The following is a 17,708-nucleotide window of genomic DNA, read 5'->3' as shown; positions in this document are numbered from 1 at the left end:
AATTCCGGCACTTCCAGTTGCCATTATTAAGTGAATCCCACACCATCAATAAGAAGGACAATTACTAATTAATAAAAAAAGAGAAAAAAAATAAGTGAGGATATCACATGGTCACATTTGCAACCTCCTGCTGTCTTCCTCACTGACTTTACTTGTAGGAAGCCAGCAAAGGTCGCAAATGGCAATCACATGACCGCGGGGAAGCTGTGACGTAAGTATGAGGACTAGTATTCCTTCAGCACCATTGTAAGTTCAAGTGGTCGCTAAATGGGTGGTCATTAAGTGAGGACAACCTGTATACGGCATGTGTAGTAAAGGCACACTTTTTTCCTAACTTAAAAGTTACGCACTTCTGGGCATAATTACAGATAAATTCATCTCCAGGTGCCTCTCCAAACAGTCTAAAGAATCTTCACCAGAAACAGAAAGCTGACCATATCCCGCAACAGCACAGGACCACACTGCATTTTATTTACATGTAGATAAATTATTGGAAGCCATTTAAATAAGCTAAGGATCAGGCAACATCTTCAAAATAGCAGAATCAACCCCAGCCAGCAGAAGGTCTCTTCTGCATAGTGGTGAAAAGTAACCATTCCTGACACACTTCAATAATTTAGTCAGCCTCTGGTGGGACGGGAGCACAAGGCAGTCATGGCTTCTGGTCAACAAGGCAGCACATCTTGCAGCATATTCATATCCTCCTCGATTTACTTCTCTCCTGTTCCTTGGATAGCAGCCAAAAAATTACATTCTACATATCCAAAGGGCAAGGCATTCCAACTAGCAAGTAGAAGATGTGACCCACCAGAAAAGCTTCAGTTACTATCTCTGGCGGAGAACGTTGCTTTTGACAAAATAAGAATTCAGTGATGACAACAGCTGTAAAAATAAGTGGTAGTGCTCTTTTGATTCAGATCAACTCCTTTTTCCTCTGAAAGTAGAACACACACAGGTTACACAAGCTGTACAGATTTGAAACAAATTAAGGTTAGGGCTCCATTAAAATTTCTGTGGAAGAATTAAATGTGTGTAGGGCATAAGAGCTCACACCTTTCCTCTGTGGCCATCATTCCCAACCCTCCCTGTTACCGGTAAGACAGGAGTGTGTGTTTGGAAAAGATGCTCATAGATTCTGCTGCCTTTCATATTTGTAATAAAAGTGTCCACATTTCTCAGGACACTTCACAACTATTCTTCTAATTCAGTTAAGTGTCTCCAAGTCTCAGTTTCACAGGGAATAATATGCTGGATAGATGTTAATTCAGGAATACAACAAACAATTTCAGAAACTGATACAGGTGCTTGGAACACATCTGGTTCAGAAACTCACCTGTTAACTCAAAGGCAGTAAGCTGCACGTAATCCTCAGCCACCTTCTGGAAGAGCTCATCTTAAAAAATACAGATATTAAAACTCACACTGAGCAAATGGAACATTTCAAGCAGATCTGAACTCAAAATACAACAAAGAATGAAAAACCCTCTGATATTCTGCTGAGGTAGCCAAAATTAAGCAATCTCATATGTGACCCTATTAGTCTGCCCACTTGCATACTCTTATTTAACTCAGTACAGCTTGCTTCTGAACAGACATGCCTAGATTTATATTGTAGTTCTAGCTGAAGAGAAGGCAAATACAGTTGCTTTGTCTTTTCTCATCAAGAAGAGATAAAATAATTCCATTCACACTGTCCTGTCTCCAGCACCAGGAAGAGAAAAATGGAGGGAAGAAAGTATGATTCAGTACTCTACCCATTCTGGAATTAGGTTGTTCCAAGAACTCCGACACGTTTAGCATAATGCATGTAATGCACACTAACAAGATACGTACCTACGTTCTGTCCAGTCTTGCTTGAGGTTTCAAACAGCTCAGCTTTGATCTCTGGAATGATGTCAGAAGGCAAGAATAAAAGTGTCGCTTAGCATGAAATCTCTCCCCATGTGTTAGTAATTGATAATATACCAGCCGCTCCAGCCCTCAACCTCTAGGCTAGATCTAGAGCCGGAGTTCTCTACACACAACTTACGGCCACTTTCGGAACCAGCTAGTTTTCCCTACCTTCCCCTCCTCCAACAAACACTAATATCCCAGCCAATGACGTTTCTCCATAAAGGTGGGTGTGAATTATTTTCCCTAAAGGACAACACCTAACTCACATAAGTGCAAACCCTAAATTTCTGTTTTAGAGAAGGAGAGTAGAATTGTTTCCCTTCCTTTCAAGACTCGGACATTGTAAGCAGTTTCACTTTCATGAGGAATTACGGCCAAGAGATAAACACTGTCACCTTTCCAAGGACAGGGTAAATGGAACTTTTGAACCTCCTAAGAATTGCCTATAGGGATGAGAGAGGCCCTGCTACATGGCAGAAGACGACAAAAACACACCATCTGCGTAGTCCTGTACGTCATGAAAGTCAATTTCTCGTCTTCTCCTGTCTTCTTCCAGCAAGTCACTTTTGGTGCCACACAAGTAGATCCGGCAGTTCTACAAAGGACGAAAACAAGGTAAGCACTTTCATCATATGAGGTGCCCACAGGCATTTTGATGCTCATAGGAATCACTATGGACTGCTTGTATTTATACTGTGGAAGCTAATTAGTCTTCATTCTGTTTAGTATTTTGACTACAAACATCTCAGAAGGTCCCCAAAAGCAATTTTGAACTAAACAGTGGGAGATAAATTAGATAAACGTAACTGACCAACCCAAGCTTCCCAATATATATTTTCCAATGTTTCAACTGCCTTACATCAGCACCCATCAGAAGTGTCTCACATGGAGGGAGGGCTGTATTCCTCTTTAAAATCTATTATTATTATGGTTGATCGCACAGTTAGCCAGATGTTTAGACTCGATTTGGCATTTTTGTCCACCTGTTGAGTCCTTCCCAAGGACATGGGAATAGGTGGGCAAAAATACCAAATCCAGTCTAAACATCTGGCTGACTGTAATAATAACAGATTTTAAAGAGGAATTTTATTAATATTATTATTTATTGTTATTATTTTTACAGGCCACCCAATTCCAGAAGGCTTATAGTTTATAAAACAGAAAAACAATAGAGAAAATCTGAAGCATCCAAACAACCATATTCCCCATACCGAAAAAACCCACTACTGATAGGACTCCACAAACACCCTCCCACAATTTTTCTTGACATTGTCCCAGAAAAGCCAAGTATACCATTTTCTCTACCTACAAAGAGAGATCAACTTACTTCCTCAAAGTTCTGTAGCTCATTCACCCAGAATTTTGCTCTCTGGAAACTGCTTCTGTCAGTAAGATCTGTGGATAGAGGGAGTGTCAAGACTAGATCCCACCCTGGAATTAAATAAAGCAGTTCCATTCATCCCCGCATAAGTAAACTATGTCAAGAAACTAGAAGGAATAATTCAGCTGAGAAAATACAAGTATCTTCCTCAAGGGCTGTTAATAAAGCTAGGGTTATCCTGATACCAAAGTCCTTTGGTCTACTTTATCTGTATATTAAGCAGGGTTATTGGATACCTGTCGTTTTTCTTGGCTCAATCTCCCAAAGAGGTCTGGCTGCATCAGTTCACTCAATCACAACAGAATCTGAGTACCAAAGTACAATTCCAATATCATATACAGTGGTGCTTAAAAAATTGTGATAAATATGACCTAAAACTTGATGTGTTCTCCACACAAGTCCTAAAACTAGATAAAGAGAACCCAATTAAACAAATGAGTTAAAAGCATTTTATTTGTTCATTTATTTATTGAGGAAAATTATCTACAACAACGTATTTGTGTGTGGCAAAAGTATGTGAACCTTTGTTTTCAGTCACTAGTGTGCTCCCCTTGAGCAACAATAACTGCAATTAAACATTTCTGTTGATCTGTCCTGCACACCAGCTTGGAGGAATTTCAGCCCATTCCTCCTTACAGAACAGTTTCAACTCAGGGATGTTGGTGGATTTCCTCGCATGAACTGCCTGCTTCAGATCATTCCACAAAATTTCTATAGAATTAAGGTCAGGAATTTGACTTGGCCATCCCAAAACATTACCTTACTTCTGCTTTAACCATTCTTTGATAATAGGACTTGTGTGTTTTGGGTCATTGTTTTGCTGCTTGAATTATGACCCACTTTCTCTTGAGCTTTACTTCGTGGACAGATACCCTGAGATTTTCCAGTAGAATTTGCTGGTACAATTCAGAATTCATAGTCCCCTCAATGATGGCAAGCTGTCCTGGTCCAGAGGCAGCAAAGCAGGCCCAAACCATGATACTGCCACCACGTTTCACAGATGGGATAAGGTTCTTATGCTGGAATGCAGTGTTTGCCTTTCGCCAAACGTAACACTTTTCGTTCAGGCCAAAAAGTTCCATTTTGTTTTCATTCGTCCATACAGCATTCTTCCAGTAGCCTTCTAGTTTATCCACATGGCTTTTGCAAACTGCAGATGGGCAGCAATGGCTTTTTTGGAGAGTAGTTGCTTCCTCCTAGCAACCCTGCCATGCACACCATTATTGCTCAGCGTTCTGTGGTCTCAGACATTCACCAATGCAAAAGAGGCCTTTAGTTCCTTAGATGTTACCCTGGGGCTCTGTGTGTGATTTTGGTTGGGCGACCACTCTTGGGGAGGGTATTGCCTCCATTTGTACGTGATCTGCTTGACAGTGTACTGATGGAGTCCAAAGTCTTTGGAAATAGTTTTGTAATCTTCAGTCTGGTGGGCATCAACAACTGTTCTTCGGAGGTCCTCAGAAATCTCCTTTGTTCAAGCCATGAACACACTTCCACATTCCTGTTTTGTGAAGATAGACTTCGATAGTGAATATCCAGAATGCTGTTCTTAAAAAAAGGCAGGACCTCCCACACTCACACCTGATTATCATCCCACTGATTGGAACACCTGACTAAGTTCGCCATAACTGATAATCCTAAAGATTCATACAATTTTGCCCCACAGAAATATATAGCTTTGGATCATTTTCCTCAATAAATCCATGAACAAGTACAGGTGGTCCTCACTTAACGACCACAACTGGGACCAACAATTCCGTTGCTTAGTGACATGGTCTTTAAGTGAAATATCACATCACACCCAACCTATGATGTCAGTTCCACTGTGGTCGTTAAGCAAATCACCTGCAACAATAAGCACGTCATGTGACTGTGACTTGCGACTTACTGCCACCTTCCCCATTGACTTTGCTTGTTGGAAGCCAGCCTCAAAGCTCGCAAATAGTGATCACATGACTGCAGGACACTGCAACAGTCGTAAATGCCTGCCATTTGTGAAGTGCCCAAATCTCAATCACATGTCCATAAGGACGCTGCAATAGCTGTAAGTTTGAGGACCAGTCATAAATCTACTTTTTCGGTGCTGCCCTAAGTTCGAATGGTCACCGAATGAGGCAGTCGTTAACCAAGGACTACCTGTATAATGTTTTTGACTCATTTAATTGGGTTCTCTTTATCTAGTTTTAGAACATACGTGGAAAACAGGTAACATTTTCAGTCATATTTATGCAGAAATATTAAAAATTCAAAAAGGTTCACAGACTTTAAGTACCACTGTATCTGCATTTTTTATTAGAAATAACATCAGAACATTTTATTTATTTAATTTCTATAGCTGCCCATATCAACCAATTGATTCTGGGCAGTGAACAATTCTAAACATTTCCCCACTAGTAATGGGTATTTCCTAACCAGCGAAAGCCTCACAATGCAGCATTAGCCTTAAGTATGTATCACCTGCTTTCAAGCAACTCAACTATGATTTCTGGGTGATGGAACAGAAGAACAGCTTTTATAGCACTGCCCTCAAACCGAGCAGTATTATAGATGCAGCTCTTCCTTCCCTTCTGGCCTTTATAGCAATAGATTTCAGCTAGGGCTGATTACAAGATATTTCAGGGTAAAATGACTTCCTTCAGGCGGCAACATGGGATGGGGGAGCTAGATGAAAGTAGCAATTGGTGTCTGAATAGTACAACAAAATTGCCTTTTCCAACTTGGCACCCTCTAGTTGCACCTTCCCACCATTCCAAGCTAAGATGTCAGCTTGGCTCTAGAAATCTGCCTGAATTTGCATGCAAATGAATGCTTACCATAACATACAATGGCAGCTTTCGCTCCACGATAGTATATACGGCTCATGGCTTCATACCTCTCTGAGCCAGCTGTATCCTAGAGAAAGGTAATGGAAAAGAGTCAGATTTCCACTTAGTGGGAATATATGGTTCTACTTTACATATTACTATATATCATGCAAAATAAATATTGATTAAATAAGAGAAATCAGCATACCTACAGTCAGTGTTGTGAAGTAAAGTTAATATACTTACCCTTTACAAGAAATGTCTTTCATCACTTTGTATAACATAAGCTCCATAAGTGCTCTTCTGTTTTGTTGTTTACAGGGCATAGCCCACATAGCTTTTATTTCAACCGTGACTTACCCAGATACCCAAGGTCACTGTGCGGCTTCCCACCGGCATTACTTTAGCCACGAATGCAGCACCTATTGTCTAAAATAACAAGGCTAGATGTGAAAGCAGCCACAGTACCCCCATCAGTTCTTTGAAAGTAGCCATAGAGGCAAATGTATCAATTCCCAGAGAATGTGACAGAAATTATTTGTAAACAGGAAAAAGAACAACTGTTTCCTTTCACATTTTCTCTTCTTGGTGTGCATTACTAAGCGAAACACATGCTGGCAGACAAGCCACTAAATATTTTGAGAATCAATAACTTCTCTGAACATATTTGCAAAGCTCCCTGAAACTGAAAGGAGACTTCTCTGCCCACAGCTAAAATGGCTCCTTTCTGAAATAGTTTCACCTCAGAATTCCTCTGAGTTTATCAACCGCTCCCCATTTCACAATAATGTACAAATGCTCTCAACTTTAAATCATGGTGATGACACCCACAGGGACAATAACATCCAGGCCCAACCCAAAGTGGGGCTTTCAACTTGTACCAACTTGTCCCTTCTCGGGGCTTTCTTTAAAAGCCAAGTTTTTACAGCTGTCCTAAAACTCAGCAAGACAGAGGCTAGTCTGATCTTAGGAAATAAAGTAGGCCAATGAAGAAGAGACTGCACCAGGAAAACTCAACTCCTAGATAACAATCTTTGAAGGAGGACCTCTTGGCAGCATTTAGCACAGTGGCTTGCCCTTGCTTTCCTCCTGGATGTTTAGGGACTTCCCAACCTAGCCAATCCTGCTTAGCTGAAGAGATCATCTAATATTGGCTAGATGCTGCTTACAATGTAAAAAAAAATCAAGCCTGAGAATTCGAACTAAGTGAAATTTGGGGGAAGAAATGGCTGGAACTGAGAACTCAGTCTAATCGAGTGGAGAAACTCTCAACACAAAAAAGACAAAACTCACATTTTGATACGGTCCTACAAGGAAACGGTTGTGAACATATCGCTCCACCAAGCTGGTCTTGCCTACATACTCTTTGCCTAGCATCACAACTTTGGCATCCACACGCTGCCCACTCATTCTCCTGCCCTTGCAGCCGAGTGTTCCCCTCCAGAGGGATCCCAAGCTCCCCCAACTGAGTCAAGTGGAGCAGCCAAAGAGGTGCAGCTCAGCTAGGGAAGTTCACCTGCAACAAGGAGAGGAGGAAATGCAGTGATTCCAGAACAGCATAAAGGTCCCCTCCCCTCCACCACATGACAAGAGAGCAGGGCTAAAGAGTGAAGGTATTTGACAAAAAGCTACCACATCCTTCTCTTCTGTTCCTTCTGCAACCCATATTTGGTGGCAAGAGTGCTGACGCTTTGGATTAAGAGCCCTCTCACCCTTTCTGCAGGAATAGCAGGCTAAATACTCCTACCTGTGAGGAGAGAAGTCACCAGTCCAGAACCACAAGCTTTTTAGCTTTTCAGCTCAGAGGCTTCGCCTAATATTAAGTAGCTAACATCAGCAGCTCGACAGGCAGGGGTCGCCTTGGGGAAGCCCCGACGCGGCAAGGAAGATCTACTTCGAGGATTCGTCGCCCGGTGCATTCAGCATTACATCGGAGAGCCGGGCAGGGGCCACTATCCCAAGGACCAAGCATGGGCAGCAGCCCTGAACAAGGCCGGGAGGTACGGAGGGAGACGATACTCACCCCGGCCTCATGTCGCTGGAACCGGCCGGCCACCCCTACTGGAGACGAGGCGAGGGAAGGTAACGCGGCAACCTCCTCCTGGGCCGTCTCAGCTGAGCAGTTTCCCCACACATAACCGGGGAAGGGGGCGGGGCTTCCCGCCAGGAGCGGAAGCGAGCTCTAGGGGGCGGGGCTTGGGCTGAAAGCGGGAGGGGAGGAGACAGCGGCGGAAGAAGCGCTGGCGTCTCTCCGCGGAAGTTGTTACTGCTGCCCTGCTTCTGCATGGCGGCTGCGGGGCCCCTGCAGTTGCTGCTCCTGTTCCTGCCGCCATCTTTAGCACTGCCCGCGTTGCGGGGCCGGGGGGGACTGTGAGCCGGGCCGGAGCAAGCCGAGCCGGGTGACGCCCCCCTCTCCGCCGGCTCCTTCCTCCTCCCCGTCTCCCGCAGGATCGGTGACCGCGGAGCTGATGGGGAAGTACTTCCTGACCCTGAGCGTCCTAAAAGGGCCTTGGGACCAAGTCTTCACCGCCTTTTGGCAGCGCTACCCGAATCCTTACAGGTCAGGGGAGCGCGCGGGGCTGGGCTCTTCTCCGCCTCGGGGCTCGGCTTAGTCCTCGGTGGCGGGGCGGCTCTGTGCTGTCGACGGGACTGGTGGTAAACCGCCGTTGGCTCCTGGCGGGGGGCTCAGAGAGAATGGGCGGGTCCCCCCGGAGCACGTCTAGTTACATGGAGCGGGCTCTTCTTTAGGGGCATTATGTAAAGGGCTGCCGTTTGGTAACCTCGTCTTATTCATCCTGCTTGCTTTTTAAAAACTGCAGCTGTTTTTGTGATTACTTCCTGAGTAAGTACGGGTGGCACCGGCTGCAGCCTAGATCTGGTGAGCTCTGTGCCGACCTGGGATTCCGCCTAGGGTTGACCTCAAAGCCACGGGCAGCTCATGAAGTTGGACGGGAAGACGGAGTGATCGTAAATCTGAATCCTTTTTCCTAATGGCGAAGGCCAGTGTGTGATCTTCTCACCCGCTAGAGGGAGGAAGGGAGCGAGCAGTGCTGAGCTGGCTTGTGCCCACCCGAGCGTCGTCTTCAGGGAATTAAAGAGAGCTTTACTACTGCGGGTGGAAGCTGAACTAATAGGAAGTTAGGGTGGAGATTCTTAGCTGGTGTGTGTAGAAGTCAGTCCAAAGGTTCCTGGGAAAAAGAATGATCAGTAATAAGTCTTTAACTTGAATTAACAAGGTGCTAGAAGAGGTGGGTGGTTGTCAAAATGAGCCCTTCTTAATAGGGAATGCCCCAATAGTGTAGAATAATACTCCTGAGGGAAGTTTAGTTAGCTTGCTTTCTCAAGCCAGTAGGCAAAGCCTTTATTATCCTGATCTCTTAACTACAAAGTTAATCTTGCTCACTGTACTGTCCTACTTTTTTTTGTACTTCAACTTTAACATGCATTTGATTGAAATAAAATGTTGTGAATGTGTATGCAGGCTGGTCAACCCACTTAAACATGAAACCACTGCTCTTGTGGAGTCCTTGGTGCTCTCTGAGCCTTGCTTTCTTGCAGACATTTCATTGCCAGGCAACATCTTCAGTGCAAAGAGGGAAGTGGGCCTTACTCTGTTTATATACCATGCCTTGCCCTGCTTGTGTTGGTAGGGGTGTTGTTCTCTCCTTAGTAGTTCTTTGATTGGGCTGTTGTTTGCTGCTTGGTTGATTGCCTGAGTTAATGGTTCCTTGATTAGGGTGTATTGTGCTGTTGGATGGTTCATCTGGTGTTAATCCTAGTGTTGATTTTTGCATATCTGGGTAGGGGAGTGTTCTGGTCTTTTGGCTTTTCTATTGCCTCTTTTGAATGGTATGTAAATGTTGTTTACCTCTATGTGTCTGTTGATGGCTGCTTTGTCTGAGTGCCAGGCTTCCAGGAATTCTCTGGCGTTTTTGGATTTGGTTTGGTTTAGGATGCTGACAGAAGCGGAACCACTTCTCTTGCCCAGTGGATTCAGAGATAACCAACCAAATAAATGAATGCTAGTAAAACTTATTTATAATTCTGTCAGAAGTGAATTCCACAGTGACATGTCTGTTTCTCCACAGCCCCCAGTCAGGAAAGGTGTGCTTTTGGCTGTAGATTCTAGACACGGAGAGCAAATTGGATCCAGATAGAAATAGTATTTTCTGTCTCCACTGAACTGTGTGTCTAGATAGGTAGGAGTGTTATGCTGCCATTTAGTTATAGTTGCACAACATATCTTAAATGCTCTTTTGTCTTTTTTGCCCAGCAAGCATGTCCTGACTGAAGATATCTTGCACCGAGAGGTGACTGAAGACCAGAGACTGCTTTCCAGGAGGCTCCTAACCAAAACCAACAGGATGCCCCGCTGGGCAGAGCGCTTCTTTCCACCTAACGTCGGCCACCATGTCTATATCCTAGAAGATTCCATTGTGGACCTGCAGAATCGAACCATGACCACATTCACTTGGAACGTTAATCATGCACGTCTTATGGTAACAGCAAACTGTTTTATGTCTACTTGCAGCTACTACTGCAACATAAAACAGCTCAAAACACTGGGGAAAGTGACTGGGGAAAGTCATTTGGAATGCTGTCTTCCCTGCAGGTAGTGGAGGAGCGATGTGTTTACAGAGAGAACCCAGAAAACAGTAGCTGGACAGAAGTCAAGCGGGAAGCCTGGGTCTCCTCCCGCCTCTTTGGTGTTTCCCGTGCTATCCAGGTAAGAGGGCTGCAGATGAGTGTATACATAAGAGGTCATGAGACAACCTATGAGAAACAAGCAAATTGATGCTACTGGCTATCTAGCTGAAGAACCAGGCTGATTCCTCAATATTTAGGCTCTGCTAATGAATAGAGAGGAGACATACATACTTATTCTTTGCTTCTTACTCAACTGGCTGTTCTCTTGTTTTAGGAGTTTGGCTTGGCTAGGTTCAAGAGCAATGTGACCAAGACTACCAAAGGTTTTGAGTACGTGCTGGCCAAAATGCAAGGTGGGTACATCTGTGACAACTAAGAAAACTGCAGTACATAAAGTATAGATTGCAGGATTGGCATTCTTGTTTTCTTGGACTTGTCCTAAAATACTAATAACTTTTTTCTGCTGGGCTATATTAGCTCAGGGTTAATGTGCTGATGAGTGGAGACCTGAGCTGACCTTTTGCTTCAGGCAGCTGAAATTAAGGCTAGCGCTCTTCCCCGCCACACACACCCATTCCCACAAGGCTGACAAATTTTTATATACACACACACACACACATATATAAAAATGTAAAGTCATTCCACATAGGTAATAACTATTAAAAGTTCTGTGCAGTGGTTTCCAAAACAGCAAGAACTGGAATTTTAAAGAAAAACTACAGTAAACCTTAATTGAAATCTAGGCCACTATAAGTACAATGGATATATTCTCCTGAACTTTTGGTTTACTGACTTTACAGGTGAAGCACCATCTAAAACACTGGTGGAAACTGCCAAGGAGACGGCCTTGGCTGTTACTGAGAAGGCAAAGGACTTTGCTGGCAAGGCAGCTACTACAAAGAAGCAACAGTATGTGTGAAGAAACGGTTTTCCCACAGAAGGAACTAGAACGCCACTGGCACAGGGCGGTACAATGATACTGGAAGGTTCACTTATAACTAAGCTTCACTTCCTTGGGAGTTGACCAGAATGTCTGTAGATTTTATGTTTTTTTTAATTGAGACTGTACAAATCTGACAATCATCTTCTTTCTAAAAGGTGTAATTATCATTAAAAGAATAGACTTCAATTTATTTCAGTATCAGGACCTGTTTTTCACAATCAATGATTTTCAGCATTGTGATTTGTCTTCCTGTTTACACTTACTCTTATCTACAAAGGCTTGCTTTGAAGTTGCATAAGAACTCAGCAGGGAGGATTGGTAGCTACTAGTTAGTAAACATTACAAGTTACTGTGCTTAAATTACAATAATTATCAAAACACCACTGAGTATATCTTAGGGTGGGTCACTTGAAAGGAAGTGGAAGGTCTGAAAACCTAAATTTTGCAATTGCAAAAGGTCTCTTGAAGCAAAGCTTTACTATTATTCCATGGTCAATTCAACAGCATGACCCGTTTCATATAAAAGAAGTGAACATTTACCTGTTTCTAGTATGGATTTTTTTAATCCTCTCAGCATATCAGAGCTAAATGTATCTTTTGTTTAAAATGAGAAGGAATAAATATGCTATGGTCGATTCTAGGCCTAATTGAGAGTCCTTACCAGCCCAGGTCTCTGCAGAATGATCTCGTCTGCTCCATAAACTTTTACCAGGATGGGGTGTAAGATGCACCTACACATTCTGCATTCCAGGATACCAGGTGCAGGTCAAATGCTTTGAAACCTCGCTCTTCTTCCTCCTGCCACATGTTACCAAGGAAAGTTAGCCAGCTTCTATTTAAGTCTCTTGGCAATTACCCTAGTTGGTTTTATGAAGAAGGAGGTGCAAGATTTAGTCTGATGAGCAGGAGATGCATTGTCCTTTGCAGTAAGAAAGGTTCCTCTTTACTTACAGAAAACAAGTCTTATAAGCCATGTATTAGTTACCCTGCTATGAAGCAATCGCTGAAAGGCTTGAAGCTTGTCTAGATGAAAGCTGCCCTCCTAACTGGACTTCTGTCCATAACCAGAAGTTGCTGACATTGGAATAGCTGTGCTCCTGCCGAGTACTGAAGGCAGCCATGACATCTTCTCCAATGCTGGCAGGTGCCAGGCCTTCTACATCCACTTCAGCATCTTCTACAGCAGAAAAAAAGCTTAGCATAATGTCTCATTCAAATGGAATGCAGTGTCTTTTATACGGGCTTTCTTTTCAGCATAGGCAGAGTCCAGCTATCTGAGGGACCACTTATCTCCTGATGTCTCTGCCCATTGGGTTCATTCCAGCAGGTTGGGTGCATTCTGGGTCCTGTCAAATAATGTCATCTTGCAGGACCCAGGAAGCACACCTACTCTGTTGCAATTCTTGCCTTCTGGCATGATCTCCCCTACCCCAAGATTCATGAGGCTTCCATCCTTATGTGGAGACGCCCCCCCTTTTTAAAGTTTTGATTAGTTTCGGTTTAGTACTTTGCTCTTCTGCTGCTATTTGTTCTTTTAATAAGTTGTTTTTTAGTTGTAAGTTGCCCAGAGTTGCTTAGGAGTTGGGCCACCTATAAAATAAACACATAGGCCTGGCTTAGCCATCCTCAACCTAGGTGACCTCCAAATCTACTGTGACTTTTATCATTAACACTTTAGCCAGTAGACATTCTGCTTGTCAGACCCAGCATTTTTTGCAGCATAACTTGTCGGCATCACAAGGGTGTAGCACTAGAATCATTACTGAGTAGTACCCACCTGAGTCGGAACGCTCAGAGAACTGAGAATCCAGGCTATCTGCTTGTGTCTGTTCCATATTCAAATGGGCCTGTAACTGTTCTAAGCGCTGGTGCAGATTCTGCTGCTCACAGCGTAGCCTCTCTTTCACTTGCTGAGCTTTCTGTTCCTGATGTTCTAGCTTCTGGGAGTGAAAAAAGGTTGAAGAATATTCGGCGTTATAATTGAGATGCTCTGATTTCAAGACTGCTAGAAGCATCACACTGGCCACTGTTAGAAACACAGAGTAAGACAGTCACGTCCTCAAATTCAGCTGAAAGCATTCACTAGCTAGTCCATCCTAAGCACAAAACTGAAGGAATTATAGAAAGTTATTCTTGGCTGGAATTAGTTCTTAAGCTTATTTGAAGGCTGGCAGGGGTTCTTCCTCCTTTAATTCATTTCTACTTACCACTTTGACTAGATCATGTTTAAACTTTTTTTTGTTTCCTGTGATCAATTTTAAAAGCCATGGGTTATTTTTAATAAACAAAATATTTAAACTACAAACCTTAATACCATTTGCAAATCACTATCAACTAAACTAGGCAAGAAAGGCAATCTTTAGCTATCCCCAATATTATTACAGCCTCCTGAAAGGAATGAGGTAATCACTTACTTTAATGTGCAGTCTGGCTCGGTGCAGTAGACCAAGCATTGTGTAACGAGAATGCTCTGCGTTCATGGGAATCTGCTGCTTCAGCTGTTCTAAACACTGCCGTAGCTGGGCCCTTCTGCAGGGAAGAAAGTGGACAATCACATTTTAGTTAAAGCCTTAATCAAATTCTAGGCTCCAGACCAGGGTTTCTCAACCAGGGTTCTGTGGAACCCTCAGGTTCCACAAGAGATCACTAGGGGTTCCCTGGGAGATCACGGTTTATTTAAAAAATTATTTCAAATTTGGGCAACTTCACATTAAAGCAGTAAGTTTCATTCTTTATTTTCTGTTTAAAAACACCATTAATGCATATATACAGGCCTACACATGAAACGAATATAATAATTTTGTAACTTCTTGCCTATATTTGAGCCTGAACATGCAGGGGTTCCCCAAGGCCTGAAAAATATTTCAAGGGTTCCTCCAGGGTCAAAAAGTTGAGAAAGGCTGTTCCAGACCAAGATAGAATCACATTTTCCAAAGAGTAAATCATCAATATATGGCTGGTCTCAACCATTCATTAATTCAGGGGTTTGCACACTGAGTCACAACCTACTGGTCACAAACAATTCAGAGGAGGTAGGGTTTCTTACCTAATTGGACTTGAAAGTGACAGCACTGTCAAGATTCATTTACACTCTGCCTGTACAAGCCCACAGCAGACTTGCTCAGGCAAAGAAGGGAGCTAAACCCACAGGTTTAGCCATCTGTCAAAGCCATCTGTCAGTCACAGTAATTTCATTGGGGAGACAGGTTACCTACATTCATTTATCATTTTATGGGGCTGCAGTATTGAAAATGTAAGAATCCCTGTCTTACTAAGCACAATATATCCTGGAATCTGAATCTTTTATGCTCCCTTGCTAACAAGAATATAAGTAACTCTGGTCATTGAGATTTTGTGTGTGAGAGAGAGAAGCAAAAAGTTAATGGTCTCAGGCTGCATTTCAGCTTGCAAATACACATGTAGGAGAGCCAGTCTACCATCATCTTAATCAGCTGTATTTCCAATTCATGCTGATTGAGCTGCAACGAGAACAGCAGTAATCACATGCTAAAGGGGAGCCAGCGATCAGCCTGAAATGTATAGATACTTAAAAATATTTAGGACAAAGAAGTCAATGGGAAAAGAACTACAAAGAGCATGAATTCAGTGTCTGAATTCATAAAATAGTCTTACCAGGGCAAGATAAAGACCAAGCAGATGCATTTCCCCAAAACTAAGTTTGGCCAGTGCTAATCTTGTTCAGTTGTTGCTGCTTAGGATGTTACGCAAATTCAGCATATTTAGTTTATGGTATGATGTACCATGTAAACCAGAAAATGGTTAACTAGATAAATAGCTTAAATATATGTATGAATAGTATGAAATATTGAGAAACAGGTGAGGGAGTCCTTGGCACATAGATGGAAGAAAGAATCCAGAAAGTTCATTTCCTGGTTCAGAAAGAAAACATTTTTTAAATGATGACCCTGGAGCCTGAATCAACAACTAACAGTCAAAATCAATGGAGGAACTGGGACTATTAATATAGCTAGGACCAGGCAGTAATGAGTCCATCCTTCCTCCCCAGGCAATAAAATGTGGGGTAGGGGAACCTAAAGAAGCAATTAGGATGATATTCCTCCATAAGTGTACCTGTGTTTCTCCAGCTCATTGTGTACAGATCTGAAAGGAAATAGGAACAGAAAAGAAAATTGATGGGCTATATTTAATCTCCAAAAATTGATAGTTGCTTCCATTGATTTGTTTGGTGAAGCAAACTAACCACACATTCAGTCATAGCAAAACCTATTATGCTCAATTTCAACCTTCCTCTTTTGTGTAAGGAAGGAGTAAAAGAGGGGTCAGTGATCTCTTTCATTCAAAGGAAAAACAAGAACTTGTTGGATTTGCTAGAAGACAGAATCTTATGCAATAGCGGCAAAATCAATTTCAAGAAAAATAAATATGAATACCAGTAACCTAAATATTAGGGAAGAACATCTTTACTCCTTGCACAATCCTAAAAGAGATGAACAAATATGATCTTACATTTCATCTGTCAATGCTTAGGCATTATATAATAAAGTCTATAAGACACAAAGTCAAGGTTTTAAACCCAAGTCTATATATTGGGGGAGATGGGCGGCAATATAAATTTAATAATAAAAAATATATACTTCAGTGCAAAGTGGAAAAGCATTATGAAGCACCTAGGTCATTCAGAAACACAGAAGAAAGATGTTTGGTTTTCTTAAACTGGAGTCAATCTGATTTCTACTAAAAATAAAAAAATACTCCTGAATATTCTGACAGTCATCCTTTCAGTTAAGTCCTGCTTAAATTTCACTCCCAACCTCCATTTTCTTTTGACTGCATCCTGTTCTTTCAATTGGAAAGGATTAGTCACTACACTCCCATGCAGTACCTTCTATGTGAGTGCTCTTCCAAGTAATTCTCTCATTACTAAATGCAAAACTAAAACTAGATGAAAAGAGAAAAACTTGCTAGAGCAGTGGTTTTTAAACATTTTGGCCTCAGGACTCCTTTACATTTTTAAAAATGATTGAGGATCCCAAAGAGCTTTGATTCATTGCATTAGAAATTAAAGCTGAGAAATTTTAAAGGATTTATTTGACTTCAAAGACCCCCAAGGGTCCCCAGACCACACTTTAAGAACTGCTGGTCTAAAGGAAACGCCACCTTTCACAAGACTTGGTTTTCCCAATCAGGGCAGGCTCCTCCTCGTCTAAGTCAGTAAGAAGAAAGGGAATCAAATAAAACACTCTAACTAGGCCGAGGTCTAGGTGAAGAAGCCTTACCGGAGGTTTCTCAGGGCCTTTCGCGTTTTCGGCCTCCTCTGCGATTGTAAAGCATCTTGCCCGTAGTAAGGTGAGAGAGAAGCATACCCGTGTTCGGCTTCTAATACATACACACACATATAAAGAAGACATATAAACATGTTTTAGAGGATCCAGTCCGCCCCCGCCTTTCCTAAAAAGAAATCCCGCCCGCCCACTCGCTCCCGTCCTACCGAGGAGACCCAGTCAGCCATCCTCCAGGAAAGGCAATATACACATCGCCCTTTACCGCCCCTAGAGAATAATTAATACCTCTCTCTTTGCGCTCCAAGTAGTCGGCCGCTTGAAGCAACACCTGAATGTTGCTAGTAATGAGCTCCATGACAACAGGAGAGCAGGACAAGTAAGCACTTTGTGGCCGCAACCAGCCCACCGCCTTCAGCGACCAACCCATGCCATATCCCGCCCCTTCGAACGTTCCGAGGTCCTGATCCCACCCCTTCGAATCCGCGCAGTAGGTATTCCAGGACCACCTTCAGAGAGAGCGAAAACCAGGATAAAACTAAGCGGTTTGTTTACTTTCGTCTTTGAACCGTCGGAACCGGGACACTCAACCTCCCTCCCGATTTAGACTCAGGGAACCCCTCGCTGCATTGTTTTGAATCTTAACCTGTCCTGGGCGTGGCTAGAGAAACCAGCGCTATTATTGGCTGGAAGACGTGAGCAGACGTTTATCCATCACTGCCCTTTCAAAACAAATTCGGGCGGGTAATGATGAGGCCTCATATTTGAACGGGGGGCGG

General features: G+C 42.9%; 3 protein-coding genes across 3 annotated transcripts; 1 reads left to right on the top strand and 2 right to left on the bottom strand.

The window, feature by feature from the left end:
- Nucleotides 1–443: 443 nt before the first annotated feature.
- On the bottom strand, nt 444–8,247 carry RAB24 (RAB24, member RAS oncogene family). The gene is made up of 9 exons (XM_063292088.1): nt 8,102–8,247; nt 7,372–7,594; nt 6,439–6,507; nt 6,088–6,166; nt 3,221–3,288; nt 2,389–2,488; nt 1,834–1,884; nt 1,334–1,393; nt 444–934 (listed from the first exon to the last, which is right to left on the bottom strand). The coding sequence occupies exons 2-9, from the start codon at nt 7,486–7,488 to the stop codon at nt 867–869; spliced, it is 612 nt and encodes a 203-aa protein (XP_063148158.1). The 5' UTR covers nt 7,489–7,594; nt 8,102–8,247; the 3' UTR covers nt 444–866.
- Nucleotides 8,248–8,307: 60 nt separating this feature from the next.
- Nucleotides 8,308–11,858, top strand: PRELID1 (PRELI domain containing 1). Its single transcript, XM_063292087.1, has 5 exons — nt 8,308–8,638; nt 10,352–10,577; nt 10,691–10,804; nt 11,000–11,078; nt 11,526–11,858. The coding sequence occupies exons 1-5, from the start codon at nt 8,547–8,549 to the stop codon at nt 11,642–11,644; spliced, it is 630 nt and encodes a 209-aa protein (XP_063148157.1). The 5' UTR covers nt 8,308–8,546; the 3' UTR covers nt 11,645–11,858.
- Nucleotides 11,830–17,515, bottom strand: MXD3 (MAX dimerization protein 3). Its single transcript, XM_063292089.1, has 6 exons — nt 17,218–17,515; nt 16,927–17,026; nt 15,761–15,790; nt 14,083–14,197; nt 13,446–13,608; nt 11,830–12,845 (listed from the first exon to the last, which is right to left on the bottom strand). The coding sequence occupies exons 1-6, from the start codon at nt 17,357–17,359 to the stop codon at nt 12,658–12,660; spliced, it is 738 nt and encodes a 245-aa protein (XP_063148159.1). The 5' UTR covers nt 17,360–17,515; the 3' UTR covers nt 11,830–12,657.
- Between the last annotated feature and the right edge of the window lie 193 nt (nt 17,516–17,708).

This window comes from Candoia aspera, chromosome 2 (assembly GCF_035149785.1).
Source record: "Candoia aspera isolate rCanAsp1 chromosome 2, rCanAsp1.hap2, whole genome shotgun sequence".
In the NCBI taxonomy this organism is placed as follows: domain Eukaryota; kingdom Metazoa; phylum Chordata; class Lepidosauria; order Squamata; family Boidae; genus Candoia; species Candoia aspera.
This window is presented reverse-complemented; position numbering and strand designations above follow the sequence as displayed.